The sequence below is a fragment of the Typopeltis vanoorti genome, chromosome 18, assembly GCF_054136105.1.
Source record: "Typopeltis vanoorti isolate ZY-2024b chromosome 18, IOZ_Tvanoo_1.0, whole genome shotgun sequence".
Classification (NCBI taxonomy): domain Eukaryota; kingdom Metazoa; phylum Arthropoda; class Arachnida; order Uropygi; family Thelyphonidae; genus Typopeltis; species Typopeltis vanoorti.
Window position 1 is genome coordinate 9,897,837 of NC_143566.1, and position 27,668 is coordinate 9,925,504.

General features: G+C 36.4%; 1 protein-coding gene across 1 annotated transcript in view; it reads right to left on the reverse strand.

Moving 5' to 3' along the window:
- The window catches only part of LOC150096482 (mitochondrial carrier homolog 2-like), a 295,508-nt gene that overhangs the window by 201,554 nt on the left and 66,286 nt on the right, over positions 1–27,668 (reverse strand). The window contains exon 4 of the mRNA XM_090407808.1: positions 27,043–27,199. Within this exon, the coding sequence (XP_090263934.1) occupies positions 27,043–27,199 (157 nt within the window). The remainder of the gene's footprint in view (positions 1–27,042; positions 27,200–27,668) is intronic.

Below are 27,668 nucleotides of genomic sequence, written 5' to 3' on the forward strand. Positions count from 1 at the left end.
AATCCTTAGCCATTTACGATACTAATATACTATAAGGCTTACAATCTTTTGTAAGTGAGAGTTATACAAAAAAATAAAAAATAAAAATAACAACATTGTAAATAAATAAAATATATCTATAAAAAAAAAACTACATTCCTATATATATATATATATGAGAAAACTAAATCCATGAAGAAAATCTAGATAACAGCTGAATTACTTTTGAAGAACATCTGATAAATTTGAGTGATTGAATTCCTCTAAATATATTCCTGATAGGTCGACAAAATGAAGAATCCAAGTTCTGATAATTCTGTTACAAATCATTGAGTGCACAAGTCAGGCAATTCCTATGATGAAATTAAAGTAACTGAAAGCAAAGTATGAAACATATTAAGGTGGTATACACATAGAAAGACATAGGTATTGTTGGTTATTCATTATTACTATTACATGGATATCTCCAGGGAGTTGCGAGTCTCATCATGGAAGACCCATACTAACTTCATACAGACAATACTTATAGTTTACCTTAAACTCATTCATTATCAGAACATTCATGACTACTGGGAATTCAATTCACTCACTTTCTAAGCAAAAAAAAACTAGTCTGCACACTCTTACTAACCACGCTTTTACACAAATCTTCCAAGGGTGTTCCGTAGTTCTCTTTCTCTCTCTGTGTATTATATATATTGAAAAATTCTTTTACATCAATTTAAATCAATTCATAATAGTGTTTCATAGAATAAACAACAAAAAAGAATATATTTTATTTTATTATTATTTTTAGGAGCCTGTATAGCTCAGTACAAGTGGTGTGTGACCACACAAAGACTTGGATTCAAATCTAGTCGCCAACTAGAGGAACATTTTCTAAGCCTTTTCTCGAATGGTTCCTGAAGTAGTTGATCTCTGGCATGGGCAAGCAGGTTTTTTCCTCCTGAAAACTAGGATTTTTTGTCCTGTAAACTAAAGAAAATTGACTGTTGAACCCACACTATTTTCAGACATTAAAAATATTGTGTTAGGGTTAGGTACCACGAGACGGCAGCACTAGCTAGCTGTCTCTTCACTGTGTACCTATTAAATTACTGATAGCCTTGTACTAGCTATCTCTGATTGGCAACCAGTGGAGACTGAACTGCCCACCCAGTCTCCAAAATGTTAGATAGGGCTAAAACAGCCTTGCATACTCCCTATATGGGAATAAAAGGTGTTAGCTATTTTATTTTATTTTATTTTTTATGTGGCTCCAACCCACAAAAGGTTATATGCAAACCTCTAAGTACCACTGCATGGGCTTCAATGGAGAGAAGACATTTTTGCTGGTATTACTCAACAATTAAAAAATCAGATAGGATAGTAAACTAATTTTATTGATTACTCGACTAGTTTTGGGAAAATCTTTTGTTTCACATTGTCAGGAGAATTCTGTTAATAAACTAAAAAAAAACAGGTAATAACAGTTAACATAGATAATGAAAATAATATTATGAACAGCTGTATACTACTGGTAACCATACATGTGTCATGATGAATTAGAGAAGACCAGACCTGATGTAAAATCATTCCTTGTTTGTTGTTGCATTGATGAGGACGTTTCAACATTTTAACTGATTCTTTGAACCTTCTTGAAAATCAGAGTTAAGATCCTGGATTACTTACGGTACTATTTATAATTAACTCTTAGAATAAAAGGTTATGTCAGTAGAATATGTGCCATCCATATTATTGGGATTTTTAGACCATCATTATTGTTATAAGACATCAAATTGGAAAAAAGTGATTTATTAACTAGTTTTGATGTCTCTTCCCTTTTCAAAAATGTTCCAATCAATGACACAATTCTTCTTTTACGGGACAAATTCCCACCCGATTTCACAGCACTCTCTGTACATGTACTATGTTTAGGCTATTTTCTGTGGCAAAACACTTTCTACCTACAAAAAGAAGGCACAGCTATGGGCTCACTGTTATCTTCCCCCATAATTGCTAACTTTCGCATGGAAGCTTTTGAGCAATGTGCTCTAGATTCCTTACTTTAAAAAGCAAAGACTGGCTTAGATACATTGATAATGTTTTTGTTATCTGGTCCCATGGCTGCTGGACATTAGACAACTTCCTAAGCCACCTAAACAAACAACACACTTCATTTTCTAAATACACTTGTCACACATCTTTCTTCTGGCAAATTTTCCTTCACTGTTTTAACTGAAATTTACACATACTGGCCAATATATACACATAAACTCTTACCTCTATAAACCTCATATAAACCTCTATACCGGGGTGCTTAAGGGTCAAAGCTATATAACTGAGAGGAGACCTCCACATAGCCTTTAAAGGAATGCGGAGAACCGACCAGGACTTCTGACCCAATGTCCAATCCTCACCTTCTCGTGGTGCACCCTGTTGGGTATCTACTTGGATACTGAACGAACGAGGATGGGCTGGCAATTTGGGATTTAGCCGACCAATTTGTATTCTTATTGGTTAAACCAAAATAAAAAATGTTGGTACAACATGACAAAATTTCATGCCGGCTGGGGCGTCGCCCGGGTAAACAAGGCCCCCAGTTGTTTCCGCCAGGGAACCAGGGCGAACAGCAAAAAGTCAGATACTGGAACAAATCTAAAAACAAACCCCAACTCAACATCACCAGAGTTAAAGATCGGTACTATCAACGTAAGAAGCCTGAATGGCAAAGAAATGGAGCTAGCTGAGGAATTAGATAAGTACCAGATTGACATAATAGGGATGACTGAAACAAAAAAGACTAAAACTGGTGAGATCTTTCTGACCAATAAATACAAAATGTTATATTCAGGCAATGACAATCAAGGAAAAGAAGGAGTAGCCATAGTATTCAACACAAAATACGAGGCTAATCTTCTTGAATGGCAGTCAGTCTCAAGTAGAGTAATGTGGGCAAATATGAGAATGGGTAACCAGACAATGAGACTTATTTGTGCCTATGGTCCCACAGAAGGTTCTACTAAGGTAGATGTGGAGGAATTTTTTGAGGCTTTAGAAAAAGCAACTGACACAATGAAAAAGGAAAAGTTGGTCCTTGTTGGGGATCTAAATAGCAGAGTAGGAAATGATTGTGAGATCAAAAAAAAAAAAAAAAAAAAAAAAAAAAAAAAAAAAAAAAAAAATGATTGTGAGATATACAAAAATATTTTGGGAAAATTTGGAGAAAAGAGCAAAGCTAATAATAATGGCAAATATCTGTTGGATTTCTGCTCAGGACATGGATTGGTTATTACTAACACCATGTTCCAACATAAAAATGTGCACAAATTCACATGGAGAGAAGAGGTTAGGAATAAGAAAAGTCTCATTGACTATGTTATTGTAGATAGTGATGTTTTCTCCCTGATGCAGGACACCAGAGTGTACAGAGGATTTGAAATTGGAAGTGATCACTATTTAGTCTTGGGCAGAATAAAATTGAATTTCATACTGAAAAGAATAACATGTAAGAAAGTTTTAAAGCGAATAAAAGTTGAGCAGCTCTCAGATGTGAACTGTAGACTAAAATACACAAAGATTATTGAAGAAAAAATTAAAGAGTTTGAGAACAGGAATCAAACCTTGGAGATTCAGTGGCAAACTCTGAAGAAAACATTGATTGATTCTGCCAGAGAGGCATGTGGTGAGGTTGTGTGCAAGGATAAAAAAATCAGAACTCCCTGGTGGACACAGGAAGTTAAAGAGGCAGTGAAGGAAAAGAAGAAAGCATATCAAAAGTTCTTGTCAAATAAGTCAGCTTGTGCTCTTAGAGAATATAGAGACAAATGCAAGAATGCTAAACACTGTGTAAAACTAGCTAAAAAAAAGTCATGGGAGGACTTTGGCAAGAATATAGAAAATAAATATCAAGAAGGTGGCAAAATATTCTGGAGGTTGTTGAAGAAGTTTAGGAATGGAGGAAAGAGTGCTGTAAAAGGGGTTAGAGATGATAAAGGTGACAGGAAAACAGGAGAAAAAGATATCCTTGAGGTATGGAGTAATTACTTTGAAAAACTGCTAAATGAAACAAGCAGTGATGACAGCACAGTGGTAAAAAACACTGACCAGGCATGCAGTCAGGAATACATATCCATACTTGAAGTAGAAAAAGCCGTCAAAGGCTTGAAATGTGGAAAGGCAGCAGGAGTAGATGATATTTGACCAGAAATGCTGAAGTATGGTGGTATAAGAGTCTTACAGTGGCTGCACTGCATAGTTCAGAAAGCCTGGACAGAGGGACGAATTCCCGATGATTGGAGTAGAGCTCTCATAGTACCCATATATAAAAAGGGAAATAAAACTGAATGTGAGAATAACAGAGGTATTTCCCTATTGAGTCTTCCTGCAAGATCTATGCAAGTATGCTTGAGAAACGGTTGAGAAGAATTGTGGAAGGAAAGCTTGGTGAAGAACAAGCTGGATTCAGGCCAAATAGAGGCTGTCAGGATCAGATCTTTACTTTACGACAAATAGTCGAGAAAGCATGGGAATATAACAAAGATCTGTATTTAAGTTTTGTCGATTTGGAAAAGGCATACGACAAGGTGCCAAGAGAGAAGCTATTCAATACGCTGCAGTTATATGGTGTCAATGGGTCATTATATCAAGCAATACTTAGTCTTTACTTGAGTTGTAAGTCAGCAGTTAGAATTGAAGGAAGTACAGGAAGATGGTTTAATGTTAAATCTGGTGTGAGACAAGGATGTACATTATCCCATCTGTTATTCATTATCTATATGGATCACATTATGAAGGAAAGTGGTATTAAACCTGATATCAAAATTGGAGATGTTAATGTCAGCTCTTTGCTTTATGCGGATGATGTTATACTTCTAAATAAATCCGCTACAAGTATGCAAGATTCTCTGACTAAATTGAATAGCTGTTGTAATAGATATGGTATGAAGGTCAGCAATAAAAAGACAAAGACAATGAAAATAGGCAGAATCACTGAAAATGTCAACTGTGTTGTGAATGGAGAACCTGTGGAACAAGTAAAACATTTCAGCTACTTAGGCACGATTTTTAGTGAAGATGGTAAATTAAATATAGAAATAGACAACAGAATCAGTAAAGCTGGTATGGTGGGAAGTCAATTGAATAAATTCATATGGAATAAGAGAGAAATTAGTCGGAACACTAAATTTGCTGTACACAAGACAGTGTTCAAACCAGTGTTAACTTATGGATCTGAGAGCTGGGTCAGAAGTAAAACACTTTACCAAAGACTAGAGACCACAGATATGAGAGTCCTGAGAAAGATTATAGGCGTGAACAGATGGCATCAATGGCAATATCATATTAAAAACGAGGATATTAGGAAAGAACTTGACATTGTCAGCATCCAGAATGCGTTAGCAGAGCTAATCTCAGGTGGTATGGTCACCTAAACAGAATGGGTGAAGAAAGATTAGCAAAACAAGTGTTCTCTGCCAGGTTGGCAGCAAAACGACCCAGAGGTAGACCAAGATATAGGTGGATTGATACGGTACAAAGTGCCTTAGTCGATAGAAATATAAGATCTGATAATGTTGGAGTCTTGACAAGTAATAGACTGATTTGGAGGAAAATTGTAGATAGGAAGTTAGTAATGATGTAATTTTTTTCATGTAGTACTATCATATCCTGTACACCTCCTTGAGGGTACATGGCAGGAATTTGATGATGATGACCTCTGTACCTCATAAACTGTTACCTCTATAAACTCATAAACACAAAATCTAGGTGTCACTAAAAACAGGGCTTTGAAGATTTGCTTCAGCAAACAAGCACTTAAAGATGAATTAAAAGTTATGAGCAATACCATCAACAAAATTCTTTACAAGACTGTACCTAATATTAAAAATAAACTAGATTACAATAAAACTGTAACCATTCCATACATTAAAGGGATATCAGATAAAATAAACTGAAGACAACAGAAATACAGCCTTAATGCCACCTTTAAACCTCCAACAAAATTAAAGAACTTGGAGGAAAATTGTAGATACTATACGCTCACAGATGCAAGACCCTTCAAAACTTCTGCACATGTCAGAAGGAGAATCCGTTCCAATAATACCGTAATCAATCTGTCTTGTGGGATGAGTTGTTTATTATTACACGTCGGAAAATTAACTTTTCTTTTATGAACATTTTAGCTTTTAAAGTGGTGACTATTTTGCTTGTATAACAGTTGGAAAATTTTACGTATACAGCACATGATTTCACGTGTTGGTGACCAATTTCTGCAGCCTTTATTTCTTTCTCTCCTTCAGCATGAATTGACTATTCTTTGCACATTGCCAGACCAGGTTCTATGAACTGATAGTATACAATAGGAAGTTAGTAATTATGTAAATTTTTCATGTAATACAATCATATCCTGTACACCCCTTGAGGGTACATGTCAGGAATTTGATGATGATGATATTCAACTTATTCCTCCACTGGCCCACCCCTGGAGTATACCATATTAAGAGAATCTGTAATTTGTTGTATATAGGTGAAACAGGATACATAATTTCTATCTGAAAAAAGGAACATAAACAGCACATTAAATTTAATAACTATGGTAAATACGGCCTTTGTGATCATGTCCTGATTACTCTAAATAGAACTGACTGGAAAGGCACCTGTTATTTACGTTCACACCAAAACGTGATATGAATGTAAATTTAAGGAGGCCTGTGAAATTTTTATCAACCACCCTAATCTTAATAATAATGATAGTGTAAAAATCCTAAGAATATGGATGGCACATATTCTACCCACATAACCTTTTATATATTTTTATATACTTTTATAATTATAAATAGTACAGTAAGTATTACAGGATATCTTAACTCTAATATAACTCTCATGATAAATTAGGACACCACTTTTGCTGTAATAAAACTATCTATATGAATTTGTTCTCTGATAATTTTATGAATAGAATATAGTTTCAATGTAGTTTTTTTTTCACTAGAGGTCAGGCCAGTAAAATAATGGTTGATCAAGTCATTGTCTTCCCGATGTAGACGTAGGTTTCTGTGGCATATAGCACACATGAACCACAGAAAGTGACAACAATTAACAATGTTCCAACATGCATACAATAACGAATATATCATATGCATTCTGGTTTATCAATTTGTTTAACAGTTGTGAAATTATAAAAAATATCTAATATGTGTAATTAATTGTCAATAAGTTTTTATTGTGTAAAACTTTTATGTACCATTACCTCTGATGATGCAAGTCTTACGACGGACAAAACCCGATGGGTTTTTAATTGTTTTTTTAATAAACTCTTTATATTATAATGTGGTCTCAATACCGAAAACAACCTACATAACTCATTGTCTGTTTGAAATGTAATATAGATTGTCTCTATATATGTGTGTGTGTATACTCCAGATGATGACTTTAACGTGAAGGTCAAAATGTAGGGAAATTAAAGTAATTATTTCTAACAAGGTTGTAGTCTCTATAATTTGTCTGAAATGGACAACACAAAGAATTAAAGTTACTAATTGGCACCATCTACTGTTGGATAAAAAACATTAATTTGATCTTAAAATGACTGTGTCCCAGATTTTTGTGGGATAGCACTTTTGTTGTCTACCATTTGATCCTATGTGAAGGGGTGTCCAAGGCATAGTCTGCTAGAGAATATTTTTTATGTTCTCCAAGGTGGATGTCAATGGTTACAGAAGTTATAGGCATTAGTGAGACTTGGCTAACAAGCAGACCATATAGTTACAGAGATAGAATGTGAAAGGTTTAGTATTTTACGCGAATACAAAAAAAGATAGGATGAGTGAGAGGTACTACTGGTAACAGCAGATGAATTGCAGCCAAAAACAATATGAGATAGATGGGAGAGGGCTCTTCATTTGAAGCAGTCTGGTGTGGGATCAAGGCCAAAAAGACAAAATATATGGTTGGTTGTTGCTATAGACCAGGGAGTTCCAGCGATGATCTAGAAGACATGTAGCAGCAAATCAGTATAATAAATGCAGATCGAGCAATTATTATGGGGGGGCTTCAAATATGAAGATATAGATTGGAAGGAAGAGAGATCATATGGCAGGAAGGAATTGGAATTTATACATCTACTGAGAAATAATTACTTGAGGTAGCATGTCATGGAGGGGACTCAAGGTACAAGAGTACTGGACCTGGTCATAGGATTGGAAGAGCTATCCATAACTAAGGTGGCCACAATGTCTCCGACTGGGGAAGTGACTATGTGGTCTTCCCTTGGGAGCTTGTAAAAAATTAGTAATATTCTGTAAAGGAGGGGAATATGTGGAATTACAAGGCCTGCGATTATGACAAACTTAGGAGGAAGCCCAACGCTGTGCCATAGCATAAAATCCTACAAGGAAGGATGTTAGTAGTGCATGAGAGATAATTAAGGGAATCTAGAGGAAGCTATATTGAATTGTATACCTAAGATAAGTGGAAGTTATCTTAGGTATATGGATGAGTAATATCATTAAGCATGACCTTCAGAAAAAGAAAATGCTGTGGAGGATATATATGGAGAAAGGTGACCAGCAAATTCATGAATAGTACAAGGGTCAGGCAAGACATCTAACAGTATAGTAAGAAACTAGCCGAGCAGACCAAAAAGAAATCCCAAAGAGATATTTTGCTATATGGCAAGTAAGAGGAAGAATGACTATGGAAGAATACCTAATAAATGCTGATGAGGTTACAGAAGCAGAGTTGCTGAGTGACTACTCTCTGAGGGTTTATCATCCAAGTGAGGTTAATGATGTGACCTATATGATAGAAACTTATGTTAGAACAGAGATGGATGAATTGGAGGTTCTTAGAATATTGCAGAATATCAACGTATGAACTAATGTGGAATTAGATGGGATATCAGTTGCATTTTGCAAGAATGTGCAAGGGAACTGGCAATGCCTCTGACTAAGCTCTTTAATTTAAGTCTTAGGTCTGGTGGAATACCAAGGGAGTGGAGAGAGGGCAAAATAATTCCCCTGCATAAGGGAGGTTTAAGACTGCAGTAGCAAATTATAGACCAACCAGTATTTCAGAAGTGGTGGTAAAAGTACTTGAAATATCAGTCAAAAAGAGAAATTGAGAATGGGTGGATAAGAATGTTACTCTATGAGCAGCAACATGGCATGTGAAAGGTTGATCATGTCTTAGTAATTTACTAACCTTTTATAATAGAGTGACAGCTGAGTTGGATAGAGGAAATAACTACATGATGATTCTCCTGGATTTTGCAAAGGCATTAGACCAAATATCACATGGAACTATGTTATACAAATTAGACAAATAGGGATAGATATGATGCTGGTTATGTGGATAAGAGGGTGGTGACTGCTGGGCAGATATCAGAAAGTGGTATACAGAGGAGTAGAATCTAGGCAAAAGATGGTAACTAGTTGGTGTGCTACAAGGTTCAGTGCTGGACCACTGTTTAATTTGTACATAAATCATATAGGAAATAACCTGAAAGGAAATATTCAGTTGTTTGCTGATGATGCAAAATTAGGTAAGTAATAGTGAATCAAGGAAATGTGGAGAGCCCTGCAGGGTGATTGAAATAAGTTGTAAGTATGAACAAAAGATAACGGGCATCAGTTTAATGTGGAGAAATGTAAAGTTACATATTTTTAAATAAAAATATTACAAGCTGTACCACATTGATGGAACTCTACTTAAGGAAAAAGATGATGCTAGGGATTTAAGGCAGTAGTAGACAGAGATTTGAAGTTTAGAATACATATTGCTAATGTAGCTCTCCTCTTTATAAGGCCCTGATACATCCGCATCTGGATTATTGTGCTTAGGTCTGGTCTAATGGGTTTCTTGGGGATGAGTAAGTGGTGAAGAGGACTCAGAGGCAAACAACCAAGATGGTAAATGGTCTGCAGAATGTTTCCTATGAGAAAGATCGAGGGTGTGTGTAAACTGCAGAAGTTAGTAGATAGGTGAAAAAGAGAGAATATGATAGAAACATTTAAATTACATAAAGGGTTTTACAGGATTGATGCAGGGGAAAAGCTTCAGCACTTGGCTAGAGGGGACAGAACAACAGGTCATCCCTGAAAGTCGAACAAAAGTGTGGTTAGTAGGGGGCATGAAGCCTAGATTTTTCACTTGAAGAGTTGTGAATGAAAGGAAAGAGTCTGTTAATGGGTTCAAGGAGATGTATGACAATTTGTATGGATAGTTTAGGTCTCCCACAATGAGTCTTCAGATTCCACAGAGATGCCTGTACAACAATAATAATAATAGTAAGCCATTGCACTTCACATACTCCTGGATATGATAAAGTAGAGAGTTTGTCCTTAGGTGAACATATGAGAATGGTCAATTTGATATATGGTTTAAATGTGTTGTGGAGCTGATATTTATTAAGTACTCTAGATATCTTTTTGGATGTGTCCTGAATGTATGGGATGGTAACAGTTTTGCTATAGTCCTGTGTATTAGGCAATGAAGAGAATTTCTTGGGGAACATTTAGTAATTTCTCTATTCTTTGGAGATTATAGCTATTGTCCAAAAAGTGGGACACAAATAAGTGAGTTCAGTCGTATGAGCATTGTTACCAAAACAGATAGCTTTGTGAGTTAGTGTTTTTAGAATATCATATTATTGAGCTGGATGATGGTGTGACTGTTGTGCAAATGTCTTCCTGTATGTGTAGGTTTTCTATAAACAGAAAAAGATAATGAACCATCAGGAAGGTGTGTGACTAATGTATCTAGGAAGGGAAGACATGTTTCATTGTGAAGTGAATTTTAGGGTGTTGCTATTTAAATGCACTAAACATGTATCTAATGTGTCTGAACGATGTGACCAAATAACAAACACATCATCAACATAGCACAGCCAAACAACTGGTTTAAGAGTGGCTATATTTAATGCTTGATTTTTTAAGCATTCCATATAGAAATTGACTAAAGGGAGAGAAAGGGAGAGGACAAAACTGTCCCACCTAGTTGTTTGTATATCTTCCCTTTCCATGCAAAATACCCAGCACGCACTGTCAATCTGAATAATTCAAATATGTCTGGGGAAAAAGGGAAAAAATGTGACTTTAAATACCGACCAACATGCTGTGGATAAAAGTCCTGCCACGGGTATGGATATTTGTGACCGTCTTTAGGTGGGAGATGTATTTCATTGCCTGGTGTGAGATCACCACACTTCTTATTAGAGGCATGAAGTGGCTTGAATGTAAAAAATAAATATTAATTAATTATTTAACAATAATATAATATATATATATATATATATATATATATATAACTGAAAAAAATAGAAAAAAAAATATCCTTGGTCCACCCACGGTACAAAATGTACTATAGGTTTGCAAATAACCTTTCATGGGTGAGAGCAACATAAAAAAAATCAATGGTTTATAACATTAAAAAAAATTCTTGCATGAAAATTAAGGTCAGTGATTGTTATTTTCATGTGGACATTGCAAAATGCATAGGTGCCTATTAGATGTGCTTCGTCTATCTGTTCATCCATACACAAGTCATTCTGGAACTCTGGCCAAATGGAGTTTTGTGAAATTTGGTATTTGGAATACAGGCAACCCTCAATTTATGGGCGAGATATGTTACTGAGAACAATTTTAGGTCAGATTTGTATGTACCTTGGATCCCTGATGAACAGTGCACATATGTAATAATAAATCAGCTAATGCCCCCCCCCCCATATAGGGAGTAGGTGAGGCTGTTTAGCCGTATCTAACTTTTGGAGATTGAGTGAGCATTTCAACTAACAGCCAATCAGAGATAGCTGGCCAAAGGCTATCATTAATTAAGCAGCATGCAGTGAAGAGATGACTAACAAGCGCTGCCATCTTGTGGTACCTAACCCTACTACAATATTTTTTTTAAAGTCTGAAAACAGTGTGGGTCCTGCGGTCAATTTCTTAAGTTTACGGGATGACAAAACCAAGTTTCCAGGAGAAAAACCCACTCACCCATGCCAGAGATCAACTAACTCGGGAAACAGTCAAAACAAGGCTTAGAAAAAGTTCCTCTAGTCGCGACTAGAATCAAACTCATGACATTCTCTTCAGGCAGTTTAGTGCTGAGGAGTGTAAACACCACTTCCACATGGCTCATATGTGGCAATAATAATACAGGGTAATAATAATAATAACACCCCTGTACTGTAATAATAAGTTACAGAAACGATTGTGCGCTTTCTTTTAATTCAAACAAACAGAACATAAAAACAAACTCATACAAAAAGTTTACATAGGAGAAATTTAAAAAAAAAAAAATGTTAAAGTTAACACCTAATGTTGCATCAATGTCTTACTTACTGGAAGGGGTATTTTTGAGGCAAGAAGGTAGGCTAACATTAATCAGAAGATGAGGATGGAGTAGGTGCTGGAGAATCAGTATTTGATTCTGTTGCTGGAGGAACGGAGCATACCACTGAAGTCAGTTTCTTGAAAAAGGTATCTATCTAGGGTTGTTTGCACAGCCTTTTTCTTCATCATAAATGGCCTTGTAGCAGCTGATGTTCTTGTTAATAACTGGTTGATTTTTATATAGAGGATAGAGTATTCATAGATATTATCTTAATATTTAATCCTACCACAGAGATAATCTCTGTTTCTAACAATTATTTTTTTAATTCTGAGTGTACCTATATGTTATTATATGCACAAGGGTTCAACTCCAATTGGTGCAATGATCTTAACTCTTTCTTTCAGAATCCAAATAATCACTGACTCAAGACCAAATACAAAATAAACACATTTAATAAAACAAAAACAATATATATACACTTCAAACAAATATTACATAACTAATTACAAAATTAATTGGATCCAAGGCCTTTTAAAAATAAACTTACACTTAAGACTAGACTAAACACTTTATTTGCACAATCACAAAATGTTCATAGCCAGTTTCTTTCTCTGTCAAGGCCCTTTTCAGAAGATATATGACTCTATTCTTCATTTACACAGGATCCTTTCTCATCACTCATGTAGCACACATTAATTCTTCCGAACTTAATTCTGTCTCTTTTCTTCAGTAGAAATAATAGTCAGATCCGGCATCCTTAATACAAATGAAACTTCCTAATCAGAGTTTTCTCGAACATTCCTTTTGAACGTAAATAGCAAATTCTTCTTTTATTCACTAAATGCTTATTGACAGTCTTAACTCTTCCAATAAAAAAAACTTACAGTTCTACAATTTCCTTTTCGGAATCTACTATAAATCTTTCAATTAGTGTTTCCTCCAATATTCTGTTTAAAACACATATAGCAATATTTTCTTTTATTTATCCATATACTTATTCCACATTAAAACTTAATAGTTCCACAATCGTTTTTCGGAATATACTATTAATTTTCCTCTGACCGTCACATAAAAAAAACTTAAGTTCCTCCGAACCCAAATATCTGCCGGCCTGTGTTCTAAATTCCTTCCGAACACTCTCTTGTTTACAGCCATTACTTGGATACCGAACGCTTCTTGTCAGCTGTCAATCACTCATCAAACTTCTCGGCGAGCATGCACACTCCTTGAAAATAGCAAGCGAGAAACTAGGTGTAATGGCTGGCACGTTGTCTCTGTTAGCGACAAGAGAGAATGTCTTCATAGAAACACAACTTTTGATAATTTTAAATTACAATAAAATTCTTTTAAGTAATACAAATATCAAATCTGGTAAGTACATCAATTTTTTAACTTCTTTACATATCATTTTTGACAAAACAATTTCAATAACGGGCACATCGCAAGTGCCAACAATTCGTGTTATGAAACTAAAACTAATAAACATTTTAACATAAACAATTCGTAAAAATGGAGGAGCAGAGCATACCACTGAAGTCAGTTTCTTGAAAAAGGTATCTAGGGTTGTTTGCACAGCCTTTTTCTTTTTTTCATCATAAATGGCCTTGTAGCAGCTGATGTTCTCACTAACTGCATGAAAAAACTTTATAAACCGCTCAATGTTAGGATCTTGCTCCTCAAGCTTAGCAAATCCTGCTTCAATGAGATGAAAGGCTTCAGCTAATTCTTTTGTCTTAAACTTTCTTGGCTTCGTATCTTCTGATTCTTCATGTTCCTGTGTTTCTATCAACTGCCTCTCTATCTCCATAAGGTCTTCATTGGTTAATTCTTGTGAATGGGACTCTAGTAAGTCAACGACATAATTTTCATTTATGTCTAATTGCAGTGCACTGCCACTATCCATCACAGCTTTTCTGGCTTCAGCGATGTCTTCTCTGAAGCCACAAAAATCATCACAGAATTGAGGGCATGGTTTGTTCCACACCCCTTTCATTGTTGATTGCTTCACTTCTTACCAAGAATCAACAATATTTTTGATGGCATCATAGATTTAGAATTCTTCCAGAACTCTCTCAAGATCATCACATTATCATCTGTAGCCCTGACTGCTTGCAGGAATGTACACTGTAAGTAATAAGCCTTAAATGCAGAAATGACTCCCTGGTCAATTGTTTGTAGTAACAATTGACCAGGAACATTATCCAGCACAAGCAGGAAGTTTAAAGGGAATTTTCTTTTCCAAACAACAACGTTCCACAGCAAGAATGAAACAGCTCAAGAACCAATCTTCAAACATGGCAAGTGGGACCCAGGCCTTTAAATTTGACTTCCAATTATGAGCTCTTGGTAAGTAATAAGTAATTGCTTGTAATTACTTGTAATTAATTGCAAAGTAATTACTTGGTAAGTAATGTAAGTAATAAGCCTTAAATGCAGAAATGACTCCGTGGTCAATTGTTTGTAGTAACAATTGACCAGGAACCTTGTCCAGCACAAGCAGAAGTTTAAAGGGAATTTTCTTTTCCAAACAACAACGTTCCACAGCAAGAATAAAACAGCTCAAGAACCAATCTTCAAACACGGCAAGTGGGACCCAGGCCTTTAAATTTGATTTCCAATTAAGAGCTCTTGGATTTTCAGAACAGTAAACAAGCAAATGCTTGAGCATAAAACCTTCGAATGCATTACCCCCAAGCAATAAGGTTAGTCTGTCCTTTGCTACTTATGCCCTGGCACATTTTTTTTTCTTTTGAGATCTGAAAGAACTTATCTTTCAGGCATTTTTTTTCAAGAACAATCCACTTTCATCTACATTAAATATTTGTTCTGGCAAATCCCCCCCCCCCTTCCTCAATAATTTTTTTCAACACATCAGGAAATTCAGTTGCTGCAGCTACATTAGCACTGACTGCCTCCCCTTGCACTTTAACATTATGCATATTTGCCCTATTTCTGAAATGATTAAACAGACATTTACTTGCAACAAATTCTTCATCACAACTACCTTCACTTTCTATGTGTGCAGCTTTTAAAGTATTACAAATGCTTTAGGCCTTTTCATGCACTAACACTAGGTTAATAGGAATGTTATGCTTGTTTTGATCTTCTAACCAAATCAATAATAACCTTTACATTTCAATAACTGATCCAATATGATTCTTAGTAATAATTGATGCTTTCATTGGAATACTGACTGATCATCTGATGAAGAATTCAACCAAGGAGGTTCAGGGGTTTTTCTAACTCTACCTGGAGGTGAGGAAATGCAAATCAAAACCACAAGTGGCAAAATAGCTTCAAACTTCACTTGTGAATTAACAGCCATACAAACAGCTCTCAAGTTCTATCTCTCTAATCCAGTAATAACCATTACAGAAGGAATAACCATCTACAGTGAAAAATCTGCACTTGAGGCATTAAAAAATGGAAAAACAAAACTCACACAGGAAATTCATGAACTACTAACAACCTTAAATTTGAAAAATAAGAACTGCACACTGCAATGGATACCAGCCCATATAAATATTGAAGGCAATGAAAGAGCAGACAGACTAGCCAAAGAAGCAAGATATTTACCTCAAAAATTACACCCATACCACTAACTGATGCTAACTCTGTTGCCAAAATAAGATTGGTAAAACAATCTATCAAGAAGAAGAATGAAATCAGTGAAATTAATGAAAATAGAGAAATAACCACAATCATCATCAGACTAAGGACGGGACATTTTAAAGGCATGAAAATTCCGCCGGATGGTAGTAGGAGCTATGAAGCATGCAAGAACTGTCCAGGACTTGAACTAACACCTGCCCATATCTATTCTTGTCTAGCTATTGCTGCTGCTCTACAGAAAACTGACAATAACCCTAGAGAAAAGCTCTACTCCATCAAAGTTTAACAGATTGCCAAAGCAGTTATACAGTTCCAAGGTCATATCTAGAAGCTCTTCAATGGACTCAACAACAACAACATTGGAGCACTGGCTTTCACATGTTCCATTATTCTCACTTTATTCTTTATAACTGTTCCGATAGTCAAGCGACTGAAGCCTAATGCTTTCCCAATGAATGATGGCATCTGGCCCCTCTCTGAATGCTTTATTTCTACTTTAGTTTTCATTGTAATCACTTTTTTCTTTGCTACAGGCTCACCAGAACTTGCAGTGGACATTCGCTTTGGAGACATGATCATAAGGGTAATCACAGACTCACGAAATTGAATAAAAAAGTTAAGATGAAAAAGATGCTATGCCAATGAACCGCTTATGGCATGTGGCTTTGTTTATATGCACGGAAGAAACTAGTTCCAGAATTATTAATTATCCTTATGGGAAGCCCTTGGGAGCCCATTTGTAACTCAGGGACCACCCGTACTTATAAAAATTTGTCAAGCCATTTTAATTTTTTGTTTCAATCACACCATTTGTAGGGACCAAAGGAAAGAAAGGTATCAAAATTATACACTGTATAATTATTATACAGTATATATTATAACTCTGTATAACTTCACCCTGGCTTGATAGAATTTAATAAAACTTCAGTTTAGAATACATATAAGAAGATGTCCGTGTAGTTCAATTTTGTTTCAATTGGATCTTCTGTAGTGGTAAATAATTTGAACTGATAACAAAAATTTTGATAAGGCTGGATAGAATTAAATGAAAAGGGGTATTTATGATTTTTATTAGAATTCAATGAAAAGTTTCAATTTTGATTTCAAATGGGCCATCTATTTAGCAAAACTACGCAAACTATGCAGCCAGGTTAATCAAGGGGTTAATGTAATTCCTCTCCAATTGACAGGCTGCAGGTTTAAATCCTGCCATGGACTTGAACGTTTATGAATGACATGAGGTAGAAAATGAATTTCGCTGCCTAGTGCAAGGCTATCGATAACCCTGTGTTTATTGGAGGCTTGAAAAATTCCACATGTAGTCTCCAGAATAAGGTTTAGGAGATTATCTAATATATAAAAAATGCAGAAATAAATAAAAATGGGCATTAGATAAAGAAATGTTTAGATCACATAAGCCAAAAACAGATTGACATATCATAAATGCTCTGATGCATGGGTTCTCAACCTTTTCCAGTGGTGTACCACTATATTTAATTCAGGATATTAGATGTACCAGTATGCAAATTTATTCAGGAAAAGCATGATTTGTTAATCCCAGGGGCGAAATAAACATATCTCTACAATGCTAGTTATTTATTATTTTATTCAGATATTTATCGTCCGTCGCACGGGTTACCAAGGGACATGTTCAGGTTTTAGGCAGAGGGACCCGTTCGAAAAATATGTTAGAGTCTCCCTTAGACACCACTCCTCAACACTCTGCTAGAGGAAACTTCATCAATGGGTCCGCTACCCGTTTGGGGAGGTGTTTAGGGGCAGCGCAAAGAAATGGTTCTGCAAAAGGACGGAAATGGCAACGACAACGGCACCAGACTATGGCTTTAGGCAACTGGAACATCTTCTCTCTGACAGGGAAGGAGTTGGAACTGGTTGAGGAAGCCAAGCGCTACCGGCTAGACTTGTTGGGCTTTCTTCAACCAAGAGGAGAGGCTCTGGAACTGTCGACCTGGATAAGGGGTGGAAGCTCTACTGCTCTGGTGTGAGCCCGACAATGTCTGCTCAGGCAGGTGTGAGGATACTCACAAGCCCCCAGCTGTCAGACTGAGTTGCTGAGTGGATCCCATTGGGGTGACAGGTATGCGTGTTAAGGCTTCAGATGAAAAACCATGATTTAGCTGTGGTGCAAGCCTATGCACCTAATCTAGAGTCAGAATACTCTGCCTTCCTAGAGGAAGTGGATGCTGCTTTTGACAGGGTGGCAGACATGGAATCAATCCTGTTAATGGGTGACTTCAATGCACACGTTGGAACAGTGACCAGACATGGAGGGATGTGGTTGGGAGAAATGGTGCCCTTGACCTTAAAGCGAATGGGTTGACATTATTGGACTTCTGCTGTACTAACAGCTTGTCCATAATGAATATCTTCTTCCAGCACCGAGAAGTCCATAAGTATACCTGGTACAGGGATACACTAGAACAAAGGTCTCTGATTGACTTCTTTATAGTCTCAGCAGACCTATTTTCCTCAGTGTTGGACGTTCGTGTGAGAAGAGTGGCAGAATTGTCAACTGACCACCACCTTGTTGTGTCCACTCTACGGCTTCAGAAACCAGATGCTACCATCAAGGCTGGTAGGCCTAAGCAGCTATACCACGTGAAATGGGAGACATTGGAAAATGAGGCTGTGAGGCAGAATTTTGCAGATGACATTTCCTCCAGGTTCAAAGAGATTCCCATTGAGGAGGAATGGAAGCTGTTCATAACAGCTGTCACTGCCTCTGCACTCTCATGGTGTGGCAAAAAGCGACTCGGCGTTGCAACAGGTAGTGAGAAAAGGATGCCTTGGTGGAACCAAGAACTACGAAAAACTGTCCAGGCAAAAAAGGAGTCCTACCTACATGGCTTAGAGTCAGGTCAACTGAGATACGTTTGCGGTATGCTGAGGCATGAAAAGCTGCTGCTAAGGCAGTAAGGACAGCAAAGCAGAAGGCTTGGGAATCCTTTGGAGAAAGATTAGACTCATTCTATGCAAAAGCAAACAAAGTATTCTGGCAGACCATCCGCCGCCTTCGAGGGAGGAAATCGTGCACAGCAAGGGCAATTAAGGCCTCTGATGGTGCACTTTTAACAACTGAGAAGGATATCCTCCACAGATGGAGGGAATACTTTGAGAGCCTTCTTAACCCGGGTGGCTCAGCAGTTGTGGACATCCAAGAGGTGCAGATCAGGGCAATGACTAGTCTCACAGCAGAAGAGGTCCATTTAGCAATAAAATCGCTAAAATCAGTCAAGGCTGCTGGCGATGATGACATTCGATCAGAACTGACTCGAGTCAGCCAGAGAACGGTGTTCTCTGGCTGACTCGAGTGTGTCAGGCTGCTTGGATATCTGGGCAAGCACCAAAGCAATGGCAGACAGGCATAATAATACCAGTCTTTAAGAAGGGAGACCAGAAGGATTGCAGTAACTATCGTGGCATCTCTCTGCTCAGCCTACCTGAGAAAGTGTATGCTAAGTGCTTGGAAAGACGGTGCAGGAGCATAGTTGAGTCAAAGTTCCAGGAAGAACAATGTTGCTTTCGTCCTGGTAGAAGCACAACTAACCAAATCTTCACTTTAAGGCAAGTCTTTGAGAAATCTTGGGAATATGCCAAGAATGTCTACACATGTTTTGTGGACTTGGAGAAGGCATATGACTGGGTTCCTTGGGATAAGCTTTGGCAAGTACAGGAGTATGGAGTAGATGGTCAACTATTAGCTGCCATCAAGTCCCTGTATGAATGCCCAGAGTTTTGTGTCAGGGTAAACAGCACAAAGTCTGACCCTTTCACAGTCTCCATTGGCCTCCGCCAAGGGTGTGTTCTGTTACCCCTCCTTTTCATAATATTTATGGACTGAATTGATAGGCACAGCCGAGGCAGTGAGTGTGTCAGAATTGGAAAATGTAGCACTGGACGTCTGCTTTTTGCAGATGACCTAGTTCTGCTTAGCTCTTCCACAGATAACGTCCAGCAGACCCTGGATAGGTTTGTAGCTGTTTGTGCAGATGCTGGAATGAAGATCAGTGTGGCCAAAACTGAAACATTTGTGGTCTCAAGACAACCATCCCAGTGCACTCTAAATGTAAGTGGAGTCCCAATGAGACAGGTGGAGAAGTTTAAATACCTTGGGTCCATATTCACGAATGATGGAAAATGGGACGTGGAGCTAGATACTTAAATTGGCTTAGCAAGCTCAATATTGCGGGAGCTTGGCCGTTCAGTAGTATTGAAGCAGGAGTTAAGCCAGAAGGCAAAGCTGGCTGTCTTCAATACAGTCTATGTCCCCATCCTCACCTATGGTCATGAGAGTTGGGTAATGACCGAAAGAATGCGGACACGAATCCAAGCGGCTGAAAAGAGGTTCCTTCGATGGGTTGCAGGGCTGACAAAACTCGACAGAGTCAGAAGCTCTGCAATTCTGGAAACCCTCAATATTCAACCGCTGCTCCGTGTTGAGAGATCACAGTTACGCTGGTACGGGCACCTGGTCAGAATGTCACAAGAGAGGCTCCCTCAGCAGGCCCTCTTTGCCAAGCCAGAGGGTGGGAGGCCACGTGGAAGGCCAAGGACTCGCTGGATAGATTATATCCAAAACCTTGGGTGGACACGTTTGGGAATCCCACCAGAACACCTAAGCTTGGTGGCAGAGGATCGTGACCATTGGAAGTTCCTCTTGCAGCTGTTGCCCCCACAACCCAATTAGGAAAAGTGGGCCTTGAAGATGTATGTATGTATTTATTGGAGAAACAAATACTCTTTGAATCTATTCAATGGATTGTTCTGTAAAATGTGCAATTTTTAATAATGAAAATAACAATGAGTGAATACATAAACAAATTTTGACAAGCACATATTTCTGATAATGGTACTCCAGTTCTCAAATAAACTTACAGTCAGTACAAGCTATAAATGTAACATATTTTTAATTACAGAACTCACGTTCTTGTTTCAGTGTGAAGGTTGTGCTTGTTTAGCTAAACACAGCTTCTTAATGTGATTTTCTTTCTTGACTACTTGTATAATAACTATAACACTTTAGTGTTATAGTTATTATACAAGGTTAGTCAAGTGAATTTTGAAGGTTAGTCAAGTGAGTTTTAATTTATCGTCCTACATGTTTCACCAATTTTTGCTATCGGTGAAACATGTAATGTATTCCCTGAACATGTATCTTCAGGGAATACAATTGGTAAGCTATATGAAGGTAACAGACTAGGTTTTTAACTGACAGTTCTAATTCATACAAAATTAGTATTGTGCGAGACAATGCACGTGTCTTGGGAACATGATTTATTTGTTGCGAGACAATGTAATTGGCGTGAAAATTCATTTCTTTGATGTTTAGTGATCTGATTAAAGCTTTCCAAATTTCTGGTAGGATTAGACCTTAATTCTTATTTAGGTTTCCTGTTGAACGGGCGACCGTAGCAGTCTCTTTGAAGGTTCTGGAATGGTAATTCTCTTCTATATAAGGTACGACTCTTATTCCACTCAATGAGATGATTGGTAGAGGCAAAGTGGCAAGAAAGGCCTGAAATATCCTGTCTGTTGTTTCTGACATATCCTATGTGTTCCTTCTGTCTCATTTCGAAGTCTAGAAGTCTGACCAAGGTTACTAACACCACAGGATCAAGGTATATTATATACTCCAGAGTACTTGTAGAATGGATGAGGATCTTTCAGTGATCTTAAAAATTTCTGAATAGTATTGACCGGCTTGAATGCTACTCTAATATTGTGTGCTTTTAGAAGGATAGCCAATTTTTTGGAAATGCTGCTGACAAATGGAATAGTTATAGTACTGATTATAACTATTCCATTACAGACAACGTGATGTATTCATCACGTTGTCTTTGTGGTATATCCGAAAAGAGAATCTTGTTGCAGAGTCTTTTTCGATAACCATTTAAGGATAGCTCTCTGGATATTGTAGTTAATTCTTTTTTTGTAAGTCATCATGGTCTGTTGTGTAATGTATAGCTCTTATCTTAAGCATATGGATAATGCTAAGTTTCTAGGACATATGATGTGACAAGTTTGAAATGGAGGTAACGTCCAACATTTGTAGGTTTTCTATACGCAGACAGGTTGATACTGTTATTGGTTTGTTTCTTTATTAGGATGTCTAGGAATGGAAGTTTTTCATCTTTTTCAAATTCTAATGTGATTTTGATGGTATGGTGGAAACTATTGATTTGGTTGATTGGTTGAGATAATCCATTAGTTCTTCTTTTGTGCGATTCCAAATGATAAAGATGTCATCAACATATCTGTACTAAGTTTTTGGTTTGGGGGTAATTTGAGATAAGATTTTATCCTCTAGGTCTTCCATAAATAAGTCAGCACAAGAAGGAGAGAGGGATCTACCCATGGCTAATCCGGTAAGTTGTTTGTAGACTGTTTTTTGCCCAAATGAAATAGTTCGAAGTTAAAAATGATTGAACAAAGTAGTGATATTTCTTGGGAACAAGTTGTTTAAGATGTTGATGACTTCCACAACTGGAATGTTTGTAAATAAAGATGTGACGTCGAGGCTTGCTAGTATATCATCTTCAGAGATAGGGATGTTTTTAAATTTTTCAATAAAATGTTGTGAGTTTTTAATATAAGTATCCGAGTTGTGAATGTGTTGTTGTAAAATCTTGGCTAGATATTTAGACAGTTGGTAAGTAGGAGAATAGATTCCATCAACTATTGGACATAATGAACCTTCAAGTATTTTAGGAACGCCATACAATCTTGGAGTCAACGGATTTTAGCTCTTTTGTTAAGTCTATAGGCCAGTTAGTCATTCCACGTAATAGTTCATTTGTGTCGTTATGGTTTTTTTGCATAGGATCTGTACTAAGAATGTTATAGACAGACATGTCTGATAATAGATTTTTAATTTTTTCTTCATAATCTTTTGTATTTAAGATAACAGTATTGTTGCCTTGTCAGCTTTAAGTATGATGATGTCTTTATTATTCTTTAATTTGAGTAGTGTTCTTCTTTCCATTTGGTTAGAGTTAGGAGATCTTGACGGAGTGGAAAGGATAATGCTGTTATTTAATCTTAAGTCATTAGGTATTGGGTGTGGAAGCAATGAGATGGCTTTTTCTAAGTTGCAGATGAACTCTATTTTAGGAATAGTAGTAGATTTTAAGGCAAACATTATATAGAAGAGAATTACCATTCCAGAACCTTCAAAGAGGCTGCTACGGTCGCCCGTTCAACAGGAAACCTAAATAAGAATCAAGGTCTAATCCTACCAGAAATTTGGAAAGTTTTAATCAGATCACTAAACATCAAAGAAATGAATTTTCACGCCAATTACATTATGTCTCGCAATAAATAAATCATGTTCCCGAGACACGTGCATTGTCTCGCACAATACTAATTTTGTATGAATTAGAACTGTCAGTTAAAAACCTAGTCCGTTACCTTCATATATACTTACCAATTATATTCCCTGAAGATGCCAACAGCAAAAATCGGTAAAACATGTAGGACGATAAATTAAAACTCACTTGACTAACCGATATGGTTAGAATAACAAAAGTGTTATAGTTAGCTTCTTAATGTCTGGTTTCAATTGACTTAATTTGAGTCTTAAATCAGGTTCAACATTCAACTTATTCCTGTACTTGTTTTTGATATAAATGAAAGAAAAACCCACATTCACATAGGTAAGCAGTTGCAAACACTAACATAAATTTTACAGCTTTTTCTGAGATCATTGGATATTCATTTCTTCTTGCCAACTAGAAGTCTGTTAAATCCAACCTCTTAATCGTTTGCCTGAGACTTCCGTCGCAGGAGAGCTCGATCAATCCATCTTTCTCAGAAGGAGTTAATGTTTCTGGTAAGGTGTCATCAATGGAAAACAGCTCTCTAATCCAAAATTCTGAAGCCAGGTTTTTCAAGAAAGTATTCCTTGAAATCTGTGATTAGACCCCCAAGATGCTTCTTTATATTTACTGCCAGTTCACTATGAAGAAGAATTTCATTCTCAGTTAAGAAAGCATCCAACAATGGAAAGGAACATGTGTTTCCAGCATCGATTTCTTTAATGATGAAGCAAAGTTTTTTCCCTAAGAGCCGCAGTTTAATCCTGTAATAAGAATAAGGAAGTACGTGCACCCTGCAAGCTCGCATTCAGCTGGCTGAGGTGGCAAAATAAATCTACCAGGTAAGCCAACCGGGCAAGCGACAGTTCATCAGTGAAATAATTCAAGTCTGAGTCTGAAGATTTGTCAGAGAGGAAAACCTGCACTTCTGAATGAAGTTCAAACAGGTGGCTCAATGGAATTCCCCTCGACAGCCACCTAACTTCAATGTGAAGTAAAAGAGAATCATGTTCAGCACCCATTTCATTGCACAAAATGGAAAATAGTCGTGAATTCATAGCTCTGGACTTAATGAAGTTAACAATTCTCACACTTTCATTCAAAACTATCTTCAGAGCAACAGACATATTTCTTGCAGCTAAAGCCTCATGATGAATGCTACAATGTACAAATTTTGCTAGTGGAGCTACTTTAATTTTTTGCAACAATGCCACTGTGTTTCCCAACCTTTGCACGTGCTCTATCAGAACAAACACTAACACATTTATTCCATTCTATATCATTCATTTTCATAAATTGGTCTAATTTTGAAAATATTTCATTTGAGGTTGTTCGAGCAGGCGTGGTTCACAAAACAAGAAATCTTCCTTCACTGTTTTCCCATCTATAAATCTTATATACGTAAGAAGATGGGCCATGCTGGTAATGTCAGTAGTTTCATCCAATTGTATGGAAAAATATTTACTAGCCTGAACTTTTTATATTAACTGCTCCTTAACATTTGAAGACAAATCTTAAATTCTTAATGATACGGTGTCATTGGACAATGGAATCATTTCAAGTTGTCTTGCTGCCTTTTCCTCAAAAATTATTCTAACCATATCTGTAGCTGCTGGTAATATTAATGCTCTCCAATCGTGTGAGGTTTTCCTGCCTTAGCTATTCTGAAACTGACTTCATAAGATGCCTCCAGAGCCTTCGTGTTAAATCCTGAAAATGAGGATATTTGTTTTTTTCCTTGCTGAAAAATCGGACAGTTTTCTCTGGAAATATTCCAAAGGTTTGTGTTTTAAATTACCATGCTTGGTTTCAAAATGACATTTAAGAAGGGAAGGCTTCATCGAATGTTATAACAAATCACACACTGGGGAACAGGTGCGGTTTCTTCTCCAAATATGGTTTCACATATTTATCATATGTAAAACCATATAATAAATAACTAAGATTATATTTACGTTGTGCTGCACAGAGCTTTTTGTTGCATTCTTGTACAATGATGTCCTCCGTCGGTTGGTTAGGATTCAAAGTACAGTAGTGGCTTCTCGCAGAGAAGAATTGTTTCCCCCACTTACAACTCATTTCTTCCTTCGATCTTCAAAAAGATTGAAGGGAGAAATTTAACCACTCATTAACCACTTATTCGTGTTCCGGTATCTATCCTCTGGCACAAACTACATATAAATATGATGACAATTTCATAAATAAAATCTCACATTCAAAAACAATAATCTAACACCACTACTTTCTTAACTGTAACTGCACCTCGTGGCTAAACAAACAACAAAGGACAAACTGTTTCCCATTGTTGTCCAATCAAATATATTCGAGTTACTTTCTGTCACTGTCATTTGATTAATACTTATTAAATTCAAATTGAACTTCCATATTATTTTTGTATATTATTACATAAAAGTTTTTAATGATAATGTAAAATCTAATTGTTTTCATTTAGTTGCATGAAATATTTTAAGTAGAACTGTTAAATATTTGTGTATACATTTTTAATTCTCAACTCATGTTGCGAGTAAAAAAATATATTAATTTACCCTTTTATTTTATACTCTGTTTTCGTACCACCAGGCAGTGGTTCACGTACCACCAGTGGTACGCGTACCATAGGTTGAGAATCTCTGCTCTAATGGAAGTTTTTCCACTTGGTTATACTATAAATTAAAGATGCCAAGAAATTATATTCTTGGTTTAATCCTTTATACAAGCAAAGTTTGCACCAGAACTATTTTCAGGACTGGGCAACTCGTATAAAGAAGCCAATGACTTCACATCACTTGCCTTAGTATCCCATAATGCAAAACACATATCCTTACGGACATGTATAATGCTATGCATTACGGGAAGGGTCACTACCAAGTGGGAAAACTTCCAACAACTATCTCTAATCGGTGTGACACCTTTTGGCTACTCGTATATGGAAATATGGCTACGGCATTACTTCCATCTTGGTATCACCTCTGGGTCTGGCTCCCACTGATGAGACTTCAATGAAGGTCGAAACTGGTCTGGGTAGTGACCCTTCCCATAATGCATAGCATTATGCATGTCTGTAAGGATATGTGCTTTGCATTATAAGATACTAAGGCAAGTGATGTAAAGTCATTAGCCTCTATATATGAGTTGCCCTGTCCTGAAAATACTTCACGTGAAAACTTTGTATGCTAACACTTGGATAAAGGATTAAACCAAGAATATAATTTCTTGACATCTTTAATTTATAAATGCTCTATAATCTTTGAAACCCTTATTAGATTTTTATAAAATGTCACTGCTCAACAAAATTCTTTGAATAATGCACATCTGCCAAGAGACATCATGGTAGTTCTTGTAAAAAGACAAACATTTAACTCAAGAATTTCAATTGTATTGTATGTAGATATTATAAGTGTTTATCAAGCATAATGTTCGTTTGGTTAAATCTGTATGTGCTGGAGTACAGATTTTTATTGTTAAAATTTTCATTATTGATTTTAATTGTTAAGTTCAGGCTTGCTTGATGAATGCTGTTTTTTTTTTTTCCTTTTTACCATTCATATCAATTTTTTATAACAATTTCCCTCCAGCTTGATGGAATTTGATGATATTTGGTATTTATGATCACTAAGACAATTTGTCAAGTCCTTTTGACTAAGTCACTCTAGTGGCAAAATTATCTCTGAGAGGGATTTCGTATCAAAAACAACCTTAAGTTCAGCTAATATGATATGTCACCACACAAAACTGCTATTAAGTAATGCATCTTAAATTTTTTTTAAATTAATTGTTATTAAGAATATTAAATTTTGCATCTTACCATGAAAAGGATGACTAGCAACAATTGAAATACTTCGTGCTAGTGTGTCTCGGCACATTTTATGTATAAACAGAGTTATTCTCTGCTCTTCTGAAATTTCTTCTTCCTTAATTTCAGTTTGTTCTTCCTCATCTGGAGGCACATCAATAGAAAAGTTCTGCAAATGAGAGAAATTTCTTGCAATAAAAGTTTCTATAATGTTATTATATAGTGGTTAGCATCAAAAAAGGCTAAATTGGGTGGGTAGGACCACTAATCTAGGGAGACTATGAATTTAATCTCTGTCATAATGTGATAAGTACACTGTAAGTCTAACATAAAAAAAAGAAAGTGATATTCATCAATTTTAAAGAAGTTAAAAGAACACTGTGTGGGGTTATTGAAATCAAGTTTTATAACTATTTAATATAATTTATATATAACTTAATTACTATTAATATAACTATTTGCTGATGTACAGATTAAAGGAGAATAATATTTCCAGAAGAAGATATAAACAGAGGGATACTACTTTCAAAGATGAAAATTAATACCAAGATAAGATTTTTATACTTTGGATTTATAGAGAGAGATGCATGCTATGTATAATAACTCTAACATAATATGGTAAAGCTAGAACAATGGAT